Below are 26,747 nucleotides of genomic sequence, written 5' to 3' on the forward strand. Positions count from 1 at the left end.
AGAGTAGGTGAGTTAATATGTAAGGAACTTAGAACAGTGCACATAGTAGCTGCGTATCTAGAAGCCTAGATAAGAGATAAGTATTATACTAAGATGCAGAGGAAACAAAAGAAGCCTTTGCCATTATTGTATTTATTTATTTAAAGATTTTATTTCTTTGAGAGAGAGTGCACATGTGTGTGCTCACACACATGGCGGGGGGTGGTGGTGGTGTAGGGGGGTGCACAAGAGAGAGGGGGAGAGAGAGAAGCACACTCCCCACTGAACAGGAAGCCTAATGCCAGGCTCCATCTCAGGATCTAGAAATCATGACCTGAGATGAAGGCACAGGCATAACTGACTGAGCCACCCAGGCACCCCTGCCATTAATATTATAATAATTCTTAGAGCAAGATAAACATAGATGCAAAATTTGAAAATAAGTGAGGAGAGTATTTATAGTTGGGTTGATTTAAAAATCATAGTTATCTATCAGATTTGCCTTGAAATGAAAATATTAAAATCTCTCAGCTTGCTGAGCCCCTTGGATCTAAAGAAATTTAGCAAGTGCCTTTTGTTATTCTGTCATGCATTTATTTACTGAGTGCTTATTATTTTCTACGCATTGTTCTAAGCTCCCAGATATCTAGTGAACAAAAATATTCCCTACATATTTGGACTTACTATCTAGTGGCATCCCTACTTTTACTGTTAACACAGGCTGGGAATTTTCTTTACAAAGAAATTTCATCTTTGCTTTACATCCATGAGTTTCTTCCCCTCTCTCCTCTCTTACAGCTGAGGGATCAAGAAATGAAGCTGAAGCCAACCTGTGTCTCAATTCTGAGACCAGTGGGATAAAATGTGAAAGGGGGAAAAAAAAAGGAAAGGCACAGAGGTGGAACATGGTTAATTGCTAAACCTATTCCTCTTTCATAAATCATAAGGTGCTAATGCCAATGTTGAAATAAACAGGTCTAGCAAGAACTCCTGCTTTGGTTTTTTATCATCTTCCAGAACTTAAAAAGAATTCAGCCATGTAGTTATTATTTTAGGTTTAGTAATTATACCAACAATGTAGCTTCCAAGCTGAATTGTCTGATGGTTTCCTTAGAAATGCTAACTGGCTCGGGAATTGTTTTATGGAGAGTCTATACCTTATTGATTTATTTCGGTAACTCCCAAACTTTTCAATACCAAGCTCCCCTCTTCTTAAAAAAATATACTTTCTGATACCTACCCAGGGCCACATGTTTTAAAAGACCTTGTCTACAAAGGCAGAATAATTATTTAAATAATGAAAAGGCCTTCCCATTTAAAAATTAATCGGCCAATTACAGATTCTAAATGGCACGTGAAAAACCACAGTGTTGTCACACTGCTTTACTAAGTCTAGTCGAAAGCAAAGCCATAGTATTATGGACAGTCTGGCCAGTTTCAGCGTCCTTTACGATTTCCATTACTGACATTTTCAAATGTTTGCTATTGGAAAGCGAGGATATAGGACGGCAGCACAAAAAAAGGAGACAATATTCCGCAGAAAACGCATAGCACGTCTCTCTCAGGTAACCCCTCTAGACCCCAAGAGGTGCTTTCTCGGATCCCCGCCCACGGTTAGCCTAGCGCGCGTTTAGCCCCGCCTCCACGCCGGCCCCGCCCCTCCACTCCCGTCCACGTGAGTCCTCCAGCGTCTGTGGGGTCCTCGCGGCAACCCCACATTCGGCCACAGAGAGGTGACAGCCGCCGCGAGGGCCAGAGGGCCTTCTCCAACGACGAAGGCGGCGGAAGCGGAAAAGGAGGGACCTAGGGCGCACGTTACGTCAGCACGTGCGAGCGCTGGGGCCGAGTCTCCGGAATAGAAGGTGGGCTGTTGATGCGCGTGTTGGCGGTTCAGATGCTCGCCGGTGGGCTGTAGAGTTGTGACCTCATGGCGGAAATAATTCAGGAACGCATAGAAGATCGACTCCCCGAATTGGAACAGCTGGAGCGCATTGGACTTTTCAGTCATGCGGAGATTAAGTGAGAGAGAGCTGAGGAAGTGGAGGGGCTGGGGCGGGCTGAGGGGAGGGGAGGGAGTCTGTGGCGGGGTCAGGGATGCGGGGGGCACTTAATTGGGCTTATTTTTCTGAACCTGGCAGAAGCCCATTTTCATATTTTGTTGATGCCCAGAATTTCTCATTTGATGCAAGGTGGTCTGTGCACTCACCCACCAAACGTCTGGCAGCTCTACGTGGAGCCAATTCTTAGGGTTATCAAGGTGATAAACCTGGATCCCTACCCATCAGGACCTACCTGCCTTGCGTGTGCGGGGGGGAGACGAATTAAACATTTTGCTTACAGTGTGGCGTACTGTAAGTTGATTGTCCTAAAGTGTAGTGCTCCAGACATGCAAAGAGTGCCGTGGGAGCCCAGGAGGAGTGGATAAATCTTTCTAATAAGACTTGAAGATGGGGACCATTTAATTCATTTTCGTGTTCTACCCCAGGGCTTGGCCAGCAACGTCTGGCACATAGTTGGCATTCAGTAATTTGTTAGAATTAAGTTTAACGTTTTTTAATGGTTTTCTGTGATTGTTTCTGCATTTTAAAATGGCTGTGAGTGTAGTAATGTGACTATGGGATCCTTGAACATTTTTTAGTGAAATGGAACATAGCAATAGTTCAATAACTGTTACTGTTAACTAGAGACAGTTATTGGTCTTGCACATCTTGCATTAAATTCTCCTAATATACACATGTTGTGTTGTCTCTAGCTAAATACAGTGAACCTTTTCCTGTGAGTCCTTTGTAGTGTTAGTAAACCTTCCTGGGTAGAAACAGTAGGGACAATCTAGGTGGGGTTTTTTTGTTTGTTTTTGTTTTTCGAAGTCTGCATGTTGAAAACTCAAAAGTAAGAGGAATTTAGAAAAGGTAACTTGATTATTATTAAAACCTAAGTGACCTGAATTTGGAAGAAAATAAATCTTTACTAGTATCACATTAAATAATGTAAAGTACTTAACGTTATTTGCTTTGGTGATGGGAATGTCAGTGGTCCTGGCAGTCTATTAAGATGATTTTCAAGAAAGTTTTAAAATACATCTCAATGCCTCTAAGCACATAGAAGTAATCATGTAGAAGAATACTTGCTTACGAAGGATAATTATTTGGGAATTTCAGGTTTTGGAAAATGTGTTTTAAATATATTAAAAATAAACTTTAAAAATGCCCAAAGTTATTTAACTTATGCTTTTTTCAAGTGTTACATCTTAAATGGCTTTCTCCTCAGGGCTATCATTAAGAAGGCTTCGGATCTGGAATACAGAATACAGCGAAGAGCTCTTTTTAAGGAAGATTTTATCAATTATGTTCAAGTAAGTGAATAATTTTAATCCCCTCACAAATTTTAAATCAGTTCTAGAATGGTGAGCTTGATTCCGTTTTCTATAAAATTCTAGAATTGATGATTAAATGGTAATATTTGAACAGGAATAGAGGTGATTTAGGAGTAGCATTGCTCCACTAAGGGTTTAGTCCTTGGCAAACTGAACTTTTCTTTTTTCCTTCTATAATGTAGATCAGGCAGTGCCAAAGATACTGTGTATCAGGATGTCAACAAGAGAATTGACATCCTATTTCTTGTTGGGGGGTGGAAAGGAGAGTGGGTTTGATGACAGTAGGTGGTTGGAAAGTTAATATTTATGTGTAAGTCTGCTACCTAAGAAAGAGATATACTGCGAATTCTTCAGTATATAAATGGATGGAAGATTTGAGTGAATTTAAAGTAGACATGTTGTACCAATTTTGAGATGGAGGAGAATAGCTAATATGTTGGATAACAAAATCTAGCTTCAGAACCCAGTAGTAAGATGAAATGTTACAAGACTGAAGGTTCTGACCTTAGGTTTAAAAAAACTACAGGTGAACAAGTGAGACCTGACTTTGAATCTTATGTTTGGAAGAGGCTTGAGAGCTCATAGTAGATCGATAACTGAAAATGAGCCAAGAGCATATTACATCAAAAAATGTAATCTCTGTGTCAACTATACTTCAGTAATAAGTTTTAAAAAGGAAAAAGGAAAAAAAAATTGACTCTATTAACACAAGTAGAAAAAAAGTGTTTTGCACTCATCAGACCATGTCTGGAGCATTGTGTTAGGCTTAAAGCTACATTTTTTTTTTTTTTTAAAGATTTATTTATTTGAGAGAGAGAGAGAGCACAAGTCTGGGGAAGGCCAGAGGGAGAGAGAATCTTTTTTTTTTTTTTTTTTAAAGATTTTATTTATTTATTTGACAGAGATAGAGACAGCCAGTGAGAGAGGGAACACAAGCAGGGGGAGCGGGAGAGGAAGAAGCAGGCTCACAGCAGAGGAGCCTGATGTGGGGCTCGATCCTGTAACGCCGGGATCACGCCCTGAGCCGAAGGCAGACGCCCAACTGCTGTGCCACCCAGGCGCCCCGAGAGAGAGAATCTTAAGCAGACTACCCCTGAGTGTGGAGCCCAACACGGGGCACAATCTCATACCCCGAGATCATGACCTGAGCCGAAATCAAGAGTCAGACGCTTAACTGACTGAGCCACCCATGGGTCCTGAGACTACGTTTTAAGAACTTTTTTTTTTTTTTTAAGATTTTATTTATTTATTTGACAGAGAGAGAGCCAGTGAGAGAGCAGACACAAGCAGGGGGCGTGGGAGAGGAAGAAGCAGGCTCCCAGCAGAGGAGCCTGATGCGGGGCTCGATCCCAGAACACCGGGATCATGCCCTGAGCCATAGGCAGATGCTTAACAACTGAGCCACCCAGGCGCCCCAAGAACTTTTTTTTTTTTTAAGATTGATTTATTTATTTGAAAGAGATAGAGAGAGAGTATGGGGGTTATAGGGAGGGGCAGAGGGAGAGGGAGGGAGTCCCAAGGAGACTCTGCTGAGCCCAATGTGGGGCTCGATCCCACAACCCCGGGATCATGACCTGACCTGAAACTAAGAGGTGAATGCTTTAACCCACTGTGCTACCCAGGTGCCCCTCTTCTTTTCTTTTTTTTAAGTTTGTTTATTTAAATAATCTCTACACCCAGCCTGGGGCTGGAACTCATGACCCCGAGATCAAGAGTCGCATGCTCTTCCAACTGAACCAGCCAGGTGCCCCAAATCTTATAAGTGTTGATTTTTGATAACAGCTTTCTTTGTATCTAAAATGTTTATAACTTTGCTAATGCATGGATTTGTGAGTTTTGCTGATGTAATGTCAATTTTCGGTTACTGTTAAGACATTTACTACAAATTAGGCTTGATAGCAAATTATCTTGTTTTATATTCTTTTTTTTTTTTTTTTTTTCTTTTTTAAATTGAGCTCTCTGCCCACTGTAGGGCTTGAACTCATGACCTGGAGATCAAGAATTGAGGGCTCTGCTGACTGAGGCAGCTAGCTGCCCAATCTTGTTTTGTTTGTTTGTTTATTTATTTGTTTTTTAGAGAGAGAACAAGGGAGGGAGAGCATGCTAGTAGGGGGCGGGGGGGTAGGGGGAGAAGGAAACAGAATCTTAAGCAGGCTACATAACCCAGTGCAGAGCCTCATGTGGGGCTCCATCTCACAATCCTGAGATCATGACCAGAGCTGAAATCAAGGGTCAGACGTTTAATTGACTAAGCCACCCCGGCACTGCCACCCCCAATCTTGTTTTATAGCCTTGATTTTTATTTATTTTATGATTTTAACTAAATGTATTTCCTGTATTTAAAAGATTATAAATGTCATTGTTTTCTTTTTTTTTGTATGTTTTTCTTCCATAGTATGAAATTAATCTTTTGGAGTTGATTCAGAGAAGAAGAACTGTAAGTAGATATTCTGGAAGTTAGAAAAATTTAGAATTAAGTAGTGTGGCTCTATAGCTAGAACTTGGGTTTGGGAAGCAGTGGCACTGATAAATTGTGTGGTGATGTGCTCCTAATGGATAGTTGTAATTATTTGTTTTCTTTATCAGTACAGTTTAAGATCAAGTAGGAATGTTGCTGTGGATAAATGTGATTAAATTGAGGCTTCGTGTATGTCCCTGTTTAGCGCATTGGCTATTCATTTAAGAAGGATGAGATTGAGAATTCTATTGTACACCGGGTACAAGGAGTCTTCCGACGAGCTTCAGCAAAATGGAAAGTAAGTGATCAGAACATCCTGAATTATAAGAGATGTGAAGATACGTTTTGTATGTACTGTAATTACAATATTCAAATGTATTGTTTATTCTTGAGTGTGTGTCAATATTTAACCTAATTATGATATCATTATTTGAAACCACTTATCAAACCATTAAGAGAATTGATCTCATTACCTTATAATTATTCTTTGAGGATGGTGCTGAAAATGATAGATTTGATACATAATTAAGGACTAGAAATTTGGGATTTGTTTGGATAAATCTCTAAGTGAAGTACACCAGAGACTTGGAGGTAGAAGATGAATGGTTAGAGTGGGGCAGCACCTCACTCACTTGATAGTCTTCAAGTCGGGCTCTGGGACTGGGATATAGTATATGGGGAGTACTTTGGATCTTGAGAAGGACAAATTTTGGGTTGCTATCCCTGACTGAGACCATTTAAGAGCTGCATTGAACACATTGGGTAGATAAGACATTTTGCCTTGGAGCATGGTAGGTGGGAGTGGTGGCCAGAGGAAGTTACGATGTTTAAGAGATCTAAGGCCTCAGTGAACAAGAGCCTAATATGCTGAGCAATGTGTTACCACATTGACCTCTCTGAAATCTATCTCTGTTTCTTTTTTTTTTTTTAAAGATTTTATTTATTTATTCGACAGAGATAGAGACAGCCAGCGAGAGAGGGAACACAAGCAGGGGGAGTGGGAGAGGAAGAAGCAGGCTCATAGCGGAGGAGCCTGATGTGGGGCTCGATCCCATAACGCCGGGATCACGCCCTGAGCCGAAGGCAGACGCTTAACCGCTGTGCCACCCAGGCGCCCCTCTATCTCTGTTTCTAAAAAAAAGAAAAGAAAAGAAAAGAAAGTGCAAAGTTGTATTGTAAGTTAAAAGTAAGGCAGCTTACTACATTGCTTTTCTTGCAGGATGATGTCCAACTTTGGCTATCCTATATAGTGTTTTGTAAGAAATGGGTGAGTATTGGGCAGCTGTGTCTTGCTTCCTTATTCCTTCTTTCAGTTAGTCTGCCTTTTAAGCCCCGTACTTGGTTACTGAACTCCGTGTTTTCTCCAAAGTTGTAGGGTTAGCAAGTGGGAAAAAAATTCAAGTCTGAACTTCAGTGTAACATTTGTATATATAAATGGCTTCTAAGCCAGAAAGTGATTTTTATGTGTGTATTTGGTCAGTAAAGTTGAACATTTTTAGATACTTAGAATGTTTACATGTAGTTAGAAGAAAACCATGAATGTATCTATATTTGTTTATATGTCCCTACAACAGCAGATCTTGCCCCACTGGATTTTAAGTCGGTAAGGAAACAGTACCAGATCACTTAGAGATTAGTAACAATGATTTCACTGTATAGGTAGTAGAATTGCTTTTTCTCTTTTACAGGCTACCAAAGCTCAACTTAGCAAGGTATTTTCTGCCATGTTGGCCATTCATTCAAACAAACCAGGTATGATGAGAAACTTGTCAATTTTTCTTCTTCCTTTTATGTAGACTCAAGCTATTTTGGAATTTATTTTGCTTAATAAATCTAAAAAATTATTTTGAGAACCTGAGCATAGGTATTTGGGCTTTAACACTTTTGGTTTTCAAATAGCTGCCTCTTAGTTCATCCCTGCATGTTCTGTACCACTTATTGTGTCAGGTATTATATTTGTGGGTAAGAAGGACTAAGTTTTTTCTTACTTATTTGTTTGTTTTTAGAAGTATTTTATTTATTATTTTTTTAAAGTATCTTTTATTTTATTTTTTGTTATTTTTTAAGGGAAGCTCTATACCCAGGGCACCTGGAAGGCTCAGCCAGTTAGGCATCTGACTCTTGATCTTAGCTCAGGTCTTGATCTCAGGGTTATGAGTTTGAGCCCCGTGTTGAGTTGCACACTGTGTGTGGAACCTACTTAAGAATAAATGAATGAATGAATGAATGAATGAGTGAACCTACTTAAGAATAAATGAATGAATGAATGAATGAATAAATAAATAAATAAATAAAGTAAGCTCTACGCCCAGCGTGTGGCTTGAACTCACAACCCAGAGATCAAGAGTTGCATGCTCTGTTGACTGAGCCAGCCAGGCACCCCACTAAGTTTCTTTTTAGATGATGATAAAGTAAACTCTTTGGTCCTTTGAGGGACATTCTTTTGGATGCAGTCACGATTAAGGAGAATTTAAAGGGGAAAACTTAAAAAAGGGGAATGCGTTAATACAGATTTTGCAGGAGTGACTGGCATAGGGTAGATACTCATGTTTTCTAAGAGAAAGACTTCTTTCTCTTGTGATACTGTGTGAAATGGTTCATACTTTTATAGTGAAGGTGCTCCAATGCCTATTCTCGAGTATTAGGCTCAACCAGGTTCACACAGCACGGGCTAAAATAGGCTACATTTGGCACCAGTTAATTGAGAAGGATACAGCAGGACAGCATTCGGTGTGTATCTTTAGTAGAGTACTGTTAGCAATTGGGAGGCTGGTCTCTGGTCCCCAGGATGACAGCTCAGGGGGTGAGGGAATGAGAGCACATGCATGGGTAGAGGAGCCACTCTGACTTGGAAGACCTATGGATGGGCATAGCTTCCAGGGATCCTAGAAAGCACTGTCAATTTCAGGAGTCACATAGTTAAGAAAGCCCAGAGCAATGGTTCTTTCCCATTCACAACCCTTCTAGTCCAGATGTGGTTACCAACCATGAATCGTTTTTACGAAAAGCAATCTTGTCTGGTGACATAGCTGACTTTTATTAAGTTTATTTCGTTGGGAAATAGTTCTAGAACGTTAAGGCAAAGGTTTTTGTTTTTTAAAGCCTTTATTCCCAACAGGTGTGATAAAAAATTTATTTTTAAAATTGAGCCATTCAAAAAAAATCATGAACTATTTAAATAAAGCAAAAGAGCGAAATATTTTTTTGTCCTTGATTCTAAAATGCATATTTTTTCCCTGCATTTTAGCACTTAAAATTTGTATGTGACTTACAGTGATGTTGACCTCAGATTGGATGAGGCACATAAGTTTATCTACAGATGTTATCACTTATGTCTTTGCCTCAGAATACTCTAAATAAAGCAATAATACTTTACAGGTAACCATTAGAAATACCCTCTCTTCGTTCCCTTTCTCTTTTGGTAAAATTAAAAAAAATTCTTTAAGTATTAAAGTTGGAACATTGATCTTTTTTGGTCTGATTCGGTCAACTTCCTGAAATGAAGTCTCATGTTTTCCATTTATAGCTTTGTGGATCATGGCAGCCAAATGGGAAATGGAAGACCGCTTGTCTTCAGAATGTGCAAGACAGCTATTTCTTCGAGCTCTGCGCTTTCATCCAGAGTGCCCGAAACTTTATCAAGAAGTGAGTTGTGTACCTGTAAGATGAGAGTGTGATGTCTCAGTTTTGGTCTTCTTTGGACATACATTCTTTAATAAGTTAAACAAGACTTCGATTTATGGAGGCTAGGGATAACTAGGGATTGCTGCTGGAGAAAAAGGGTAGCAAAGATATTTTTGGCTAGTAATAGGTGTTGACCATGTGTAACTTCCATCTTGTTAGTGAGAAATGGGAACTCTGACTTGCCCATTATGGTTGGGAGGGGTAGGGAACTAGACCTTACTTAACCTTTTTTAGTTGTGGGGCCAGGGTTCAGCCATATTTATACTTTTTTTTTAATGAAGATTTTATTTATTTATTTGTCAGCAATTGTGAGAGCGCACCTAAGCAGGGAGCAGCAGGCAAAGGAGAAACAGGCTCCCCACTGAGCAGGGAGCCTGATGCAGGACTCAGCACCAGGACTCTGGGATCATGACCTGAGCAACCTAAGGCAGATGCTTAACCAACTGAGCCACCCAGGCATCCCTGCCATCTTTATACTTTTGTCCTTTTTTCCCCTTGCAAATACCTATCTTCCTTCCTTCTTTCCTTCCTTCCTTCCTCCCTCTCTCTCCCTCTCTTTTTTTCTTCCTGTTTGTTTTTGGCTTCTCTTTCTCTTTTTTTCCACTTCTCATTTTTATTGTCTCTTTCTTGAGGTAGATACTTCCTTTCCCTCTTGCTGGACTTAATCTTTCTTGGCGTGAGGCCCTAGAATAGTGATGGCCAGACTTCCAATTAAGGAAAAAACAAGTGCTAGAAATGGTGCATTGTTACTTATTAGAATGGTATGTTATTAGACATAGTGTATTGTGGTGTATTACCTTTTCTGAGGTGTTTGTCAGGATAAGGGAATTTCGTCTTAAGTTGAAAATTAAGCCTCATTTGATGAGGGGAAAAAGATACGGGTCTTTATGCTCATAAGTTTTCTAGCTGTCCCAACTACAGTGACTTTTGGTTTTGTACTGCATTTTTTTTCTTTTTTGGGAGAAGAATGGGGGGAGGGGCAGAGGGAGAGAGAGAATCTTTTTAAAAATTTAAAAAATTTTTGGGGCGCCTGGGTGGCACAGTGGTTAAGCGTCTGCCTTCGGCTCAGGGCGTGATCCCGGCGTTATGGGATCGAGCCCCACGTCAGGCTCCTCCGCTGGGAGCCTTCTTCTTCCTCTCCCACTCCCCCTGCTTGTGTTCCCTCTCTCGCTGGCTGTCTCTATCTCTGTCAAATAAATAAATAAAATCTTTAAAAAAATTTAAAAAAAAATTTAATTAATTTGACAGAAAGAGCACAAGCTGGGGAGAGAGGCAGAGAGGGAGAGAGAAGCAGGTTCCCTGCTGAGCAAGGTGCCCAATGCGGGGCTTGATCCCAGCACCCTGGGATCATGACCTGAGCCAAAGGCAGATGCTTAACTGACTGAGACACCCAGGCACCCCGAATCTTTTTGTTTTGTTTTATTTGTTTTTAAGATTTTATTTATTTTAGAGAGAGCATGCATGCGAGCATGTGAGTGGGAGGAGGGGCAGAGGGAGAGGGGAGAATCTCAAGCTGACTCTGCTGAGGGCAGAGCCATATGCGGGCCTTGATCTCATGACCCTGAGGTCATGATCTGAGCAAAGTTCCTTTCTATGACCTGAGCCGAAACCAATAGTTGGACGCCCAGCAGACTGAGCCACCCAGGTGCCCCAGGGTATAAACATTTTTTAAGAACTTGTCATTTTCATGGGGAACCTGGGTGGCTCAGTCATGACCAATCATCAGGTCATGATCCCCCCACATGGGGCTCCCTGCTCAGTGGGAGGCCTGCTTCTTCCTCTCCCACTCCCGTTGCTTGTGTTCCCTCTCTCGCTGTCTCTCTCTCTGTCAAATAAATAAATAAAATCTTAAAAAAAAAAAAAGAAAAGAAAGAACTTGTCACTTTCATATGTCTTGTAACATCAAATTCAAAGTACTAAAGGGGCGCCTGGGTGGCACAGTCGTTAAGCGTCTGCCTTCGGCTCAGGGCGTGATCCCGGCATTATGGGATCGAGCCCCACATCAGGCTCCTCTGCTGGAAGCCTGATTCTTCCTCTCCCACTCCCCCTGCTTGTGTTCCCTCTCTCGCTGACTGTCTCTATCTCTGTCAAATAAATAAAATCTTTAAAAAAGAAAGAAACAAAAAACAAAGTACTAAAAATTCTGGAGAAGTCTGAGTTTACGTAAAACATTAGTTGTGCATTAGTTTTTCTTCATATAGCTTGACAGTATGTGTTTGCTATTGATTTTTTATTTTGAAATAATTATAGATTCACAGGAAATTACAAAGATATTACAAAGATACTACAAAGAGGTCCTGAATACCACTAATCAATTTCTCGTGATGGTTCCATTTTATAAAGTTACATAATATGAAAATCAGGAAATCAGTGTTGGTATAATGTGTCTATATGGTTCTATGTCATTTTTTTTTTTTTACATGTGCAGATTTGTATAACCACTACCACAATCAATATACAGAGCTGTTCTGCCACCACAAAGATCTCCTTCCTTGTCAGTGTCTGCTAGTTTCATAACAAAATATTACACTACCCCCAGACTTTCCCAGATCTGATATTTACGGGTGAAAAATGGCTTCTTATGTATTTCTAATTAAGAAATAATTATTTCCAAAGATTTTTAGTTTATTATTTCCCTTGTGTAGTACTTTAGGATGGAGTTGATGCATGCTGAGAAACTGAGGAAAGAAAAACAAGAATTTGAAAAAGCCAAAATGGATGTGGTAAGATCCGAATGTGTTGTCACCTGTTAACAATTTATAGTGTTTTCGAGCCTGCTTAGGAGTAAGAGAAAATTTTTGGAATGTATTTTTGTTCCCAATTTAATGTCTTATTTTGAAATTTTAAGATGAGTCTAGAGTTGTAATTAAATGGGCTTAGTAATAAAAATGGAATTTTGTGCTTTAAAAATAGACATTTGGACTAATTGAAGTAGTCCTCAAAATTATTTATTACTGATGGAATGGTAAATGGTTTTCTTTAATACTTTATGGTTTCATTAAATGATATACTAATGGGTTGAAGGAGCTGGAGGAGGGTTGTGAAATGTGTAGTTCCTAGCCTTTTTTGTTTTGTACAGTTTTTTTGGTGACAATATTTTAAAGAAAGAAGTTTTAGAATGTTAGAACTGAAAAAGGAACTTTGCTATATTATCTGTTGTGGTTCCAGCTGTGAACTTTTTTATTCAAATAAAAGTTGACACAGAAGGGTAAACAAGGCGTTTAAAACCTGACCTGTTTGGGTCTAAGTAGAGAGTCAGGCCTTAAGCCGTGTGATCTTGCTATCACTCTAGGAGCCTGAGAGAACACAGTTGCAAGATCAGTGGTCTGGTTCCAGCTGCACATTTTACAGGTGAGGGAACTGGCCCAGAGAGAGACGTGATTTGCCAGAGGTCATACATATGGCACAGGTAGTCTAGGACTGTTAATTTTCATCCTAGTGCTTTTTCTAGTTACTGGCCGTATCTGTTAAGTTATGTTTAATATACTACTCTTCAGGGGAATCTTGATTATCCTGAAGAAATCCTTAAGGGCGAGTTGGCACGGATCATCTACAAAAATTCTGTAAGCATGATTAAAGGTATGCGTGTTATGAAAATTTATTTATGATGGGAGAGTGAAACATTCTGTGTATAAGACTGTTAGCTGATTTGGAAAATTTCTATTAGAAATTCTGTTAGAATGTGCATAAAAATTCTGTATGAATAGTGTCCTGTTTCTTTAAGATAAGGTTGATTGCCCCTTAGGATGTACTTGAACATTTTAGTAAGTTTATTGAGTACTTTATTCGTGTGGGGAGTTGAAAAGAAACAGGTAATTTAGAACATTTCTTTATGCCAGGAAGAAGTTTAGAAGAAAGGAAGTACTTATGAATACTCCAGAATATCAGTAATGGTTTTGCTTGTGTAGCGGATGATTTGTTTTTCTGTTTTGTCCTGTTTCTCAATTAAAAAAAAAAAACCCACAAAAACAAAACCCAAACAAAAGAACTCCAGCACACCAAGAAAGTGGTACTTTCTGTAGAAGAAAGTGATACTTTAGAGTAAAATGATACTTGAGAGTCTTACTCCCCTCCCCCGCTTTTTGAATTTTAGGTGCAGAATTTCATGTGTCACTGCTTTCAATTGCACAGCTATTCGACTTTGCCACAGATCTGCAAAAAGAAATTTATGATGAGTAAGTAAAGTCATGGAAAGGTGAATATGTCTATTTCTAGTCTTGTGGTAAAAGTTTGAGTTTGGGGGTTGAGAAAGAGGAAGAGAAAATGCCACATTAAATCCTTGGAAGAAAGCAAAGTTTTAGGATTGTTGTATCATACTAAGTTATAAAAAAAAAAAAATGGTTTCTGGAGAAGTTGTTTGACTCACTTATGGGCTTCCTTAGGGAAATAGTTTGCCTTTATTCAATAACAAATATCCTACAGCTTATATCAAAGTGTATATTCCTGCTTTGCTGGCATGTCTTTTGTCCATAAAATGAGAGTGGTCCTTGTGAATGTTTACAGTTGATTGCTGCTGGTAATTTTATTCTTTAATGTTCAAGCATATGGTTTGAGAATTATTTGCAGCCTACCTTGTGGGTACCTCACTCTTAGGTGGCACCCCAACTTTCATAGGAGATAATACAGAGCTTGGATCAGTTTGCTCTTTGGATTTTTCAGGGCTTTGGTAGGGGATTAGGTTGTGCTTTTTTCTTTGCCCCTATTACAGAAAATCAAGAGCCTGGGTATAATAAGGTTCTCCAGGGCTCGAAGAGAATTGTCTTGTCACACGTACCTGTTGATTCGACTTTGAGAGATAACTTGAAAATTAACATTTGAGAATGATACCTGAAACATTCTGAAACCTAATAAATGTGCCACAACTCTGATTGATTGACAAAATTTATACAGTGAGTGTGAAGATATCTGGAGAGCCTACTGGGGAATTGTCTCATGGTAATGGAATTGTTAAAGGGGTGTCCTGGGTACGTTTTTAGAGCATAGGGAACTGTCTGTCTTTGATACTCTAAGTTAGTCTCATGTCGCAGGGCTGATGCCAGGAAACTACTTTTCAGCCTTCAGGCTCTGCACACAGATGACCCTCTCACTTGGGATTACGTGGCACGGCGAGAATTAGAGATGGAGTCGAAGCCCGCCGGGGAGCAGCCTGCCACAAAGCAAGCCAGAGCAGTGGAGGCGGGCCGGAAGGAGGAGAGGTGCTGTGCGGTGTATGAAGAGGCAGTGAAGACTCTCCCTACAGGTGAACTTCGCCAGACCGCAGTGTGCTACAGAAGTGGTGGTAGTATTCACAAATGGGAAACTGAAGCTTCTGTGCCCATTAACCGAAATCAATTTTCAGGAATCTCTGTGGTAGTTGACAGTGTGCCTGGCTTTCCAACTTGTTCTTTGGTGGTGAAAGATGGAGATTTTAGGACCTTCCTCGCCAGTGGTGGTGTTTATGTTCATCTCTTTGAGGGAGATGATACTTAGGAAATGGTAATTCAGAAGATTGTCCTGATTATCTTTTGACACAGGTTTACTTTCAAATTTTGTAATATTTGAGTATTAAGGTAGAGGGGATATATGACACGGATGAGGTTTTTACTTTTTATACTTACACGGTTACTCAGTTGTTCTCCCTCCCCCCCCCCCCCGCCCCCCGCCCTGTATTTGATATGTTTGATTGGCCGTAATGGGAATAACTAGTTTTTTTTTTTCCACCAGACTAGTTTAAACCCTTCTTCCGGGGAATTTTCCCCTCATAGAAAAGATGTATGATGACTGTTAAACAGACTGGCGATCTGATCAGTGTGTAATCTCTCTGACTTTTCCAGAGGCCATGTGGAAGTGTTACATCAACTTCTGCTTGGAAAGGTTTGCTAAGAAGACCAGCAGTCAGTTCCTCAGAGAGGGGGTAAGGGACTTAAGTTCCACGCTTACAGTGGCTGACTAGAAAGTGATTGTTTTCTGGAAGAAGAGCAGACATGGCTCCTTTGGGGGCCTGGGAGAGCTTCCAGGAACTTCACGCTTAACCTAAGCTCTTTCTCTTTGTGGGTGACCTAGTCGTTGTGAAGGTCTGAGTCTGCTGCATCCTTATTCAGGCCACCTGGTTAGAAGGAACTCTCTTACTGGGCTGTGCTTGGTGTGGCTTTTTGGCTGGTCTAATCATAAGTGAAACCACCTCAAGTTCCTTCTCTCAGTTTTCAGAAATGTGCAAAACTGCACTTTTCCTGTCAGAGGCCAAAGACCCCTACTGGGATGTTTGTAATAACTGACGGGTTTTTCTGATTTCAGAGGCTGGAAAGAACCATGATGGCATTCAGGAAGGCACATGAACTCAAACTTCTACCAGAATTCCAGTACAAGCAGTGGGTGAGTACACATTCACTGCCAGTAACACATACTTAATTCCAGTTGGTTCGTGCTGGTGTCATGTGTTTTAATATATAGTTATATCACTAAGCCCGTTTGGAAGTTTAGAGTGGAAGATGTAGAGACATTATGTTTGTCTCTCAGTATTTGGTGTATGCCAAAAATGAAATGTGTACCGGTAAAGGGAGGAATGTTATATAGTGGAAAACACTCAAAACAAGGAGTCACAAGTTGGGTTTATTTTGTTTATCTACCCATTTATCTTTTCCTGAACATCCTTTTCCTGAATGTATGCCTAACCCAGATTGACCATTGGTATGGTAACAATAAAGACAAATTAGATGTGTTCCTATGTTTCAGAAGCTGACATTCTAGTAAGAAGCTTATTGACCCATCTGTACTCTCTGGGGTGGGTAAGGATTATTACGGAGACCAGGATAATGTGCTGAGGGACTACGTAGTCTAGATCGAGTTTTGTCACTTAAGAGCTAGGTAACTTGGGCAGGCCACTTAACCTTTCTGAGTTTGTTTGCTTGATTTTAAAATAGTGATAGTGATCTTTGTTTTTGCCAGCTCACAAAGTTCTTGACATGTACAAAAATGTTCATGATTTAACATTAAAAAATACTTTTTTTTTTTTAAAGATTTTATTTATTTATTCGACAGAGATAGAGACAGCCAGCGAGAGAGGGAACACAAGCAGGGGGAGTGGGAGAGGAAGAAGCAGGCTCATAGCAGAAGAGCCTGATGTGGGGCTCGATCCCAGATCACCGGGATCACGCCCTGAGCTGAAGGCAGATGCCTAACCGCTGTGCCACCCAGGCGCCCCTAAAAAATACTTTTTAAAACATGCAGCTAGGTAATGCATATGCTGTATACTAGTCTGCTGTATTATACCACGACTGAGGTACCCTTTTCCCATTATGGCATCTATCTGGGAAGAATCCCAGGCTTGGATGAGTTCAGCTGCTCCCAGTAGCTATTGAATACTGGCAAGACAGTCACACCCTATACATTTAGGTGGACTTTGCTTTGAGTATTGCTTTGGCAGCCCTGCTCTCTTTCTGTCATGACTGTTTGGTCATTCACCACTCTGGCTATTCAGACATCCTCTGCTCCCCAAATCTCTGATGCTGCCCTTCCTGAGCCTACTACCTCATCACTCTGGCACCTTTGCCTTTAATGAGAGCTCATCAGTGTACTGCCTCTAAACTTAAAGCACTTAGCTGATTCCTACATCCGTCATTTTTCCAGATTATTCTCCACAGAATGATCTTTTAAAATTGATGATCAGATTATTCTGTGGCTTCCCACTGTCCTTTGGATAAAGCTGGTCGTTCTCCCTAATATGGTCTTGGCCTCACCTGCCAGTATTCTGGTATACATTCTGTCCCTTCAGCCATGTTGAACTTGGATTTCCTTTTGTATGCAAGCCGTCTCTTATCTTCAGTTCAGCCTCTTGCACATGCTGGTTGGGCGAGCCTTTTCTAACTAATGCCTACTCTTCCTTAAGCCTAGTATACATGGTGCTTCCTGTCTCATCGCTGCCGTAGACCCCATTGGGTGCTCCTGCTTTGTACTCTTACAGCATATGATTCTTTTTCTGTTATGGCAAGTATCAGACTGTCTCTACTTCTAGACTAGAGGCCTTTGGGCAGCGGAGAACGTACCTAATTTCCTCATTATTGAATCTAGCGTATATAGTAGGCAATAAAAGTGCTTGCCAAATGAGCAGATTGCATATTGCCATTTATTCGCTCTTCCACGGTTTTGTAAAATTGAATTTTAGGGTTGTTTTTTTTTTTTTTTCCCTCTTCTGTTACAGTAGTGTGGATATAAGCATTTTAAACAAATACGATTTCCTTCTGTTTATTTACTTGTCAGGTCATATTTGTTAAAATAAAATTTCCAAGTTTAAGGTACGAACACTTGCGTGACTCTTGTTACATAGTGTCAAATACATTTCAGAAAAATTGTACCAGTTTATTGTGTGCCCAACTCCATTTGAATGAATAAACATGGTTCATTATCAACCCACAAATACTGGTTTTGTCTGATTTTTATATTCTGTTCGGTGGGTGTGGGTTTTATTATAGTGAACTATTTTATTAAAAACTTAACTTTCAATCTAAATTATTTAAGTCTTCTACTTTGTATGTCTTCCCTGTTTTTTGGTAGCCTTTAGGAATAAGAGCAGGCAATGGAAGAGAATTTCAGATTGTTCACTTTGTTGCTGTTTGGCAGCCGTTGTCAGACGTTAAGTGGAAGTGCTGTTGAAATGACTGCCTTCAGTGAGGTCTTTTTTGGTTCCCTCAGCGTAGATGATCCAGTCTTCCGTAGTTAATTTTCCAGTGATCCTTTGTCTTATCCAGATTGAGTTGTTGCTGCATCGTGACTTCTTAAAGGAAGCTCTGGAGGTGGCAGTAGCGGGGACTGAATTGTTCAGAGACTCTGTGATGATGTGGCAGATGAAGCTGCGGGTGCTGATTGACTCCAAGAGTCCTGACATAGCCGGGCTTTTTGAAGAAGCTTTTGTGCACCTGAAAGCCCAGGTCTGTGAGTTGAGTCTTTTGTATTTCATTCTGTTTGGGAAATCTTTTGAGACTGAGCCAAAGCTCGTTTGAAGTGTGCTTGTCTGATGAGGGCTGGCCCCAGACTGCATTTGTGCCTATAGGTCAAGGGTCAGGAGTGGAAGAATTTCCTTCCATTTAATAGCCGATTTCTAATTTGTTATTTGAAAAATGACTAAATTTAAGTGAAATTCTCTATTTTATTTTGATATCTTGTAAGTGAGAAATATTAAGAGTATTATTCTCCCTTGCTTCCAAAGCTGTACTTAAGCCTGAGTTATATATTTTATTTTTAAAAGATTTTGTTTGTTTGTTTGAGACAGAGAGCGCGTGCGCAGGGGAAGGAGCAGAGGGGAAGGGACAACCAGACTCCGTGCTGAGCACAGAGCCCAATGCAGGGCTTGATCTCACAACCCTGAGATCATGACCTGAGCTGAAAGCAAGAGTCAGACACTTAACTGACTGAGTCACCCAGGCCCCTCTTAAGCCCGAGTTTTAAACACACATATATTTCTAAATCTTAAAGCTTTGCAGCGAATCTTTTTTTAAAAAAGATACTCATTCGTTCATTCATTCATTTCATTTAGAGAGCGGGGCGGGGCGGAGAGAATCTCCAGCAGACTCCTTCCTCAGTGCAGGCCTGACTTGGGGCTTGGTCCCACTGCCCTCAGCTTATGACCTGAGCCAAAATCAAGAGTGGTCACAAAACTGACTGAGCCATCCAGATGCCTTCCAGAATCTTTTTTTTTGTTTTGTTTAAAGATTTTATTTTTAAATAACCTTTACACACAACGTGGGGCTTCAACTCAACCCCAAGATTAAGTGACATGCTCCACCGACTGAGCCAGCCAGGCACCCCCTTTTATATTAGTAGGAAAAAAGTATTCTGGAAGTTAAAGTGGGAAAAAAAATCTTAATTATTCTCATTTGTATGTACCTCTGGGGCATGAGTGAAGATCAGATAGTTGAGTTTGGATTAGGTAGTACTTGTGTGGTGGGTCCTAGACAGCAGAGATGTGACCTGGGTAGCTGTGGGTCTGACCAGCTATGGACCCTTCATTGCTTAATTCACAGATACCTGATGGTAATAACTGTAGGCAGTACTCCCAACAGAAGGGAGCTAGTTTTGACAGGAGAGTGCTGCTTTGGGGGTCTTGGTCACAAGTCTGTCTGTGCCCTGACATGCCATCCCTACTGGGCACTGAGAATTTGGTCATGGTGAGGACAGACTGGGAGTGAATCCGTATTTTACATATTGAGTATCTTAGTAGGAGCCTGTCTTTATAGTGACTAGTTTTCAGAGCATAGAGCTAAGCTGTTATTTTCTAACTTTTTTTTATTTTATTTTTTTCTTTCTCACCGTGACCAGGTCTGTCTGCCATTGTGGATTTCTTGGGCAGAGTGGAGTGAAGGTGCCAAAAGCCAAGAAGACACGGAAACCATTTTTAAGGTGTAGGCCCCATGTTCCGAGTCTTGTGGTGGGTGGGGAGTGAGCAAATAGGTTCACTAGTTGGCTAGTTTTAGGGTTATTTTTATAGCAAATGTTCCTAAAGCACTGTTAATTGAGCAGCCTGGGATGGTTCTGGAAAAATTTGTTTTGGTATTTATAAATTTCCTCATGTAGCTTGTGTCTTTTTTTTTTAAATTGTAGAAAGCTCTCTTGGCTGTCAAAGGTGCCGACTCAGTCACTCTGAAGGATAAGTACCTGGACTGGGCTTACCGAAGTGGTGGCTACAAAAAGGCCAGAGCTGTGTTTAAAAGGTGCTCGCAGACTTTCATCACTGGTACTCGTCTCCCCGCCTCAGACTCAGCCCCTCATACCCAGGTCATGTGTATGGCAAATGGTATCCGAGGAAGTAATCCAAGAGTAAAAGCAGTTCATACCCATTGGTGGAACATTTTAAAAAAGAGGGTGATAACTATTAACTCACTGTAATCAGGAGAAAAAAACATGCTTAATGTATCATTTAAAAACTTTGTTTTTGAATATTTGAGCTTATACTGTAATCACATTTTGTATACTGCTTATGTGGGTGAATATTGCACTGGCCTTTTCCGTGTCAGTATCCGTTCTTCATGAACTATTAGAAATAGCTATTAGAAATAGCTGTGTGGTACACAGCTCTGGGGATGTGCCATAATTTAGATGCTCATAGTAATACTGCCTTGGTGAACATTTCTGCACAAATAGTAGTTGTCCATATTGGAAATTACTTCCTTAGAATATATTCTTTGAAGTGAAATTATTGGTCTCTTTCAGAAAGACCTTGAGAGGTAGTAGAGGGAACTTTAAACTGTAAAAGGGAGGAAGAAGAGAACAGGGAGAAGACTGGATAGGAAGGAGTTTGGTGGGGGTGAAGAGTAAGTCACTGGACGCTGACAGCATTGAGAGGGACGGGTGGCCAAGTCCAGTGCTTGCACAGCGTTGTGGCCAGGTCTTTAGTAAGCCATGCGTTGTGGAGGCGCTGGCATAGGAGTTTAGATCCATGCAATGTAAGAGGCTTTCTGTCTCTGTGGAAGATAACTGTTTTCTCCTTTTCTCTAGTTTACAGGAAAGCCGTCCGTTTTCAGTTGACTTTTTCAGGAAAATAATCCAGTTTGAAAAGGAGCAAGTAAGTGTTCTGTCTGTGCATTTCTTGTCGGGGAAAATAAATGAGTGGTTATTCTCCTATATGGCAGCACTTTTGTCATTTAAAAAGCTCTTCATATATATAGTATACATTTCCGGTCCCTTCATCTCACCATTTTTTCATAGAGATGGTTAAGAAATGGTAATCAAGCAAAGAAGAGAAAGTCCATGTCTGGAAAATAGAAAGCTCAGATCTCCCCTCATAGTGGAAACCCTGCCTGCCAGGTTGGGCGAGGTGCTGCTTCTCTGCCTCTGGAGCACCCTCTTTGTCTTTTGTCTTTTGTATTGGGTTATGAGGTAGAGAGTAGGCGGTAACTGTTTGTGGTGTTTTGTTTTTTTTTGTAAGATTTATTTATTTATTTTAGGGAGAGAAAGCGAGTGAGCATGTGTGCACGAGTTGAGGGAGGGACAGAGGGAGAGAACCCCCAAGCAGACTCCCCGCTGATCATAGAGCCTGATGCAGGGCTTGATCTCATGACCCATGAGATCATGACCTGAGCCGAAACCAAGAGTCGGACACTCAACCAACTGAGCCACCCAGGTGACCCATGTTTCTGGTGTTTTTAACTGAACTAATGATTGAGGGAAAATACAAGAAGGTCTCTGTTTAAAAAATAATACACAAGGGGCACTTGAGTGGCTCAGTCGTTTTGAGTGTCCGACTGTTGATTTCAGCTCAGGTTATTGTCTCAGAGTTGTGAGATTGAGCTCCGTGCTGGGTGTGGAGCCTGCTTAAGATTCCTTCTCTCCCTCTCTGTGTCTCCCCACCACTCTCTCCCTCTCAAGACAAAAAAGAAAAAGATAGTATAAAATATAATACATGAAAATCCGAAGGTGTCTGTAATCCCATCGCATTAATGCAGCCAACCATATTTATTTCAATTTTCATTGTTTACTTTAAGTTTTTGTTTACATGTATACACGCAAGTTCTATTTCTGGCTTATGTGCCATGTGGAGGTTCTCTCTTACTTTTTTTTACTTAATGTTAATTTGTGAACATACTCTTGTGTTTTTCCACGGTTGGCATCTTGAACGGTTGTGGTGTTATTCTTAAACCCACAGTTTTCTTAACTAGTCCATTACATACAGCTTGTTTCCAGATTTTTGATACCGAAAACAAGAGTGCCATAAGCATTTTGTTTATACAGCATTTTTTTCTTCTTTGGAGTTCTTCCCTCGAGATAAAATTCTGGGACTGGAGAGAACAGTTCTTTCTATGGTTCTTTATATATTGTAAGATGGTCTTCCAGAAGAAGTGTACTTCTTTGTAGCGATAATCAGCAGGTATATTTCCTCGCACCCTCTCTAAATCTGCAGTTTTGCTTTTTCTCCTTTATTTTGGTATTTTGATTGGTGTTTATTATTTTTACTTGAATTTTTGAAAAATTACTAGTGAGGTTAAATTCTTACAGTTTTAATCATTGAGTGGGTCATTTATCTGTTCTTATCCTTGTAGTACAACAGGTAGTTCAGCAAAATAACAACCAGGCTTTGGATTACTGACATAATGTGTCTTGGGCAGTTCTCAGCCTTGACATCCTCCTCCATCCAGGAGGTCATACTACCTGTTTCAGGGGTGTGCAGGTTACAAGGCAGGAGGGGGTACTGTGCATAGTCCTGTGCACGTTATGAGCCCTTAGCAAACCGTGATTCTGTTCCTCATGCATGTGTATGATATGGGGTGAAATTGACTTTCTATAAAATAATACAGTCTTAGGGAAGAGAAATTTGGATGAGGAAATAGTTACTTGACTATACAAGAGTATGTTTAAACCGTAGGTATTACTCTCCTTTGAAAATGAAACAAAGGAGAATACATTTAAATGGAAGTAGAGGTAAAGGGGTGCCTGGGTGGCTCAGTCGGTTTAACGTCTGCCTTTAGCTCAGGTCATGATCTTGGGGTCCTGGGATTGAGTCCCACAGCAGACTGTCTGCTCAGCAGGGAGTCTGCTTTTCCCTCCCACTCTACCTCTGTGCACATGCTCTCTCTCTCTCTCAAATAAATAAATAAATAAACAAATAAATAAATAAATAAAATCTTTAAAAAAAAAAGGAAATAGAGGTAAAGAATGAACATTTATTGATTGTAAAGTTAGTACCAGCCACTCTGCTAGGTGCATAATTAGCATTTTAATTGAATCCTTGTAGTTGCTGTAAGAGGTATCATTATCCTTGTTTTATGGGTGAGGAAACTTTTAAGGTCAGAGGGTTTAAAACACTCGGGGAAGGTTATATAATTAGTATTTATATCTGCTTTGCCTTCATATAAAAAGTTTCAAGATGGACATAGCTAATATGTGCCAGAGCCCAGACACACAAGAGAAAGAAATCCTTAGCCACAGGGAACAAACCTTCCCCATTTATTTATTTAAATCCTAGTTTTCCCTCAGGGCTTTCAAATGTATTTTCCTGTGAAGCTGCCCATGCCCCCCCCCCCCCCCCCAGCTGAGAATCAATTAGGCTTTTTTCCATGCTACCAGAGCAGAGTGCTTTTATCACTGTTTGACTTTGACTTCACTCTGGGGACTGCTGCATTTGACTTTTCTCTGGATAAGGTGAGAGCCAGGCTGTGTTTGTCCTAAACCCTGAGCCTTCTCCCCTTCAGATACCTAATAGGTGGTAGCTGTTTGAACAATATGGTTGAAAGGAATTTGTGACATGGATTAGGCTTTTGAGGCAAGATTGTCTGATTATTTTTATTAGGAATCCTGCAAGATGGCGAACTTAAGAGAATATTATGAGAGGGCTTTGAGAGAGTTTGGATCTGTAGATGCTGGTAAGTAAACTTGAGTTAATAGATACATCTGTTTGCAGGTGTGGTCTATAACCCAGCAGTATGGTTGGAACAGTCCTTAACTCTTCTAGGTCATGGCCCTCTTTGAGAATAAAACTTGCCTCCTTTCCCTGCCTCCTCCCTTACTTTGTGCATAAATACTTGCAGACATGATTTGGCTTATAATTTCAAGTTCACAAGGTCAAGAGTTCATAGGTCTTCTATTAAGAACTCTGGAATAGAGCACAGTTTGCTTAGTTTGGTCTCTAAAAAGTGATACTTGTTAAGGGAAAGGTTAATGTAGGTCAGAGTAAAAGTGGGAGTGATGGGGTAGTAGGATGCTAATTGACACTAGTTGTCATTGTTGCCACACTGTCCTCATTTTTATAGGATTTGTGAAACATATTTCTTGGTATAGGTATCATATAAAATCTGTTTACTTATTAACTCAAAAAAAATGTTTAGTAGTTAAACTTAGATTAAAAAAAATACATTAGCTTTTACAAGGTTTTAGCAGACCTTCTGGTGAAATGAATAAAAATGGCATTTTTAATAACCCAAGCAAGTTTTATTAGGCATGGTAACAAAGTTACGGTGAACTCACTGAAACTCAGCTTCACCTTGAAAGAGACTCCGCAAAATCCTCGCTCTAAAATATTTAGTAGTTTCTGTTTATGAAATATGTACGTAGATTGTCATGATTTAAAGTGAAGTTTTCCACTTAAAAAAAGTTTGCTACGCCTTAGTGTAAAGAAGCTGAGAGAGGTGTTATTTCACACAGGGCTCTAGGGAAATAGCAGCAAGTTAAGTTTCTTAGAAATCTTACACCGAGTCAATATGAAATAGTTAAGTTTACATAATAAAGCCTTGTCAGTGATCTGATTGTATGTCTACAGTAATTTTTCGTTCCCTTTAAAGATCTTTGGATGGATTACATCAAAGAAGAATTGGGCCACCCCCATGGTAGACCTGAGAACTGCGGACAGATCTACTGGCGAGCCATGAAAATGTTACAGGGAGAGTCGGCAGAGGTTTTCGTAGCTAAACATGCCCTGCACCAAGCCAGCAGCCATTCGTGAGAAGAGGAGGAACCCAGCCACCTTTGTGAAATAGTACTGTAAGCGCTCTGGCCAGATAGCTGTTGTGAGCTCATCTGCAGTTTGCTGAGAGATGACAGACAAGGTGGCTGTGTGATTTTTGGGACATGGCTTTAGTTTTGTTAACACGTGACTCTTTCATTCCAGAAGAGAGAATTGCTGTTTAGTGGCCAGAGGCTACTTGTTAAGACTGGACTTAACTGTAGGTCCTAAATGTTTTCCAAAATAAATAGAAATCATAAATTTGAGTTTCTTCTGTTACCCCTGGTCAAGAATGGGTATCTCTCATCTGGACCTAGGGGCCAGTCAGTGAAAGTGGAGGAGAAAGTAAAATTGCATTTTTATTCTCTCCTTACTAAAAAAGTATACATGGTGTGCATCTGCTGTAGGAAATACGGAGGGAACAGAATAATGTGGAGAAGAAAATAAAAGCATCCCATAACCTCATCTGCTGGAGTTAAACTTTATTTCCTTTATGAGAATTGGATATATACTGTTAAAGATCATTTACTCATTCATTCATTCACTGATTTAGTGTTCATTATTAGCCGGAAAGAAGAGAAGGTTTTTGGGCTGGAGGTAGGGTTGGAGGAACAGAGCTGGACATCCTGAGAGAGCTTGTTGACACCACAGAAGAGGATTCTGGGTATTGGGGGCAAAAGCTGACCTTTAAGAGGATAAAGACATTATAAAAGTGTCTTCTATCTCTGGGACTGATCTTTAGAGAAGTGTCTACAGTGGGGAGGTCCAGCAACAAAAGGAGGGCAATGGGTAGGGAGTCAAAGCTGCAGAGAAGGCCTTCAGAGGCAAGGGTGGAGGATGGCTGGGAGCAGAGAGGGCATTCGGGGAGCAGGGGAGGGAACTGTTCGAATTTTACATCCTTTAACATTGATGTCACTGGAAGAAGCATTCAGTGTAGTTTTACTTAATATTGTTTCACTTCTGTTATTTTTCCATGTCATTAAAAAGCCTTAAAAAACATTTAATGAATTTTTAACATTCCATTGTACAGATGAGCCATGACTTATTTTACTAATCTCTTGTGGTTGGACCTTGTCATTTCTAATTTTTTTCTTATAAATGCTGTTGATGAAGATTCTTATAAATCTTTTTAACATTCCTGGTTATTTCTTTAGGAGATTGACATTTGATGGTAGAATTACTGAATTAAAGGATATAACTATTTTAAAGAATTGCCAGTTTGCAATGTATGAGAATATTTTGAAGCGGTGTAGGAAAGTCAACACCTTTACCTGCAGTGGGTATTATATTTAAAATTTTTTGCCATTTGAATAGGTGAGAAGTGGTATGTCATTGTTTTAATGTGCATTTTTTTATTAATGAAGGTAATGTGCTTTTCCTGGTTCTCTTGTTTTTTCATGTTGACTGTTTTTTAAACTTTTTTCTTACTAATTTGAAAGAATTTTTAAATAGTAATTTTTAGTTTCTCTCCCCTTTATTGCAAATAATTTGCCTGTAGCTTTTGTGTGTGTGTGTGTGTGTGTGTGTGTGTGTGTGTGTGTGTGTGTTTTGATTCCTAGAGGATATTTTGGTATGTGTATGATTTTTGTTGTTGAAAACTCTTCCTGTGGCTGAAGACAACTCATTTCCCCCCCCCAAGCAGTTAACTAAATTTTCTATAACACTGTGCCAAGTCATTTTTCTCTCTATTGATTTGTGGTACTTTTTTTTTTTTTTTTTAAAGATTTTATTTATTTGAGAGAGAGAGCGAGTGCACATGAGCAAGGAGAGCGGCAGAGGGAGAGAGAGAAACAGACTGCCTACCAAGTGGGGAGACTGTTGGGGGGCTCCATCCCTGGACCGTGGGATCA

At 40.2% G+C, this 26,747-nt stretch overlaps 1 protein-coding gene across 1 annotated transcript; it reads left to right on the top strand.

Annotated features, from left to right (window-relative positions):
• The first annotated feature begins 1,782 nt into the window (after positions 1-1,782).
• UTP6 (UTP6 small subunit processome component) lies at positions 1,783-25,362 on the top strand. The gene is made up of 19 exons (XM_026517659.4): positions 1,783-1,998; positions 3,247-3,331; positions 5,748-5,789; positions 6,016-6,108; positions 7,030-7,077; positions 7,499-7,562; positions 9,337-9,455; positions 12,140-12,217; positions 12,992-13,073; positions 13,588-13,669; positions 14,549-14,733; positions 15,308-15,387; positions 15,768-15,845; positions 18,218-18,397; positions 19,785-19,865; positions 20,067-20,176; positions 20,961-21,027; positions 23,749-23,821; positions 24,737-25,362. The coding sequence occupies exons 1-19, from the start codon at positions 1,907-1,909 to the stop codon at positions 24,895-24,897; spliced, it is 1,800 nt and encodes a 599-aa protein (XP_026373444.2). The 5' UTR covers positions 1,783-1,906; the 3' UTR covers positions 24,898-25,362.
• The last annotated feature ends 1,385 nt before the right edge of the window (positions 25,363-26,747 follow it).

Source organism: Ursus arctos, unplaced genomic scaffold (assembly GCF_023065955.2).
Source record: "Ursus arctos isolate Adak ecotype North America unplaced genomic scaffold, UrsArc2.0 scaffold_24, whole genome shotgun sequence".
Taxonomy (NCBI): domain Eukaryota; kingdom Metazoa; phylum Chordata; class Mammalia; order Carnivora; family Ursidae; genus Ursus; species Ursus arctos.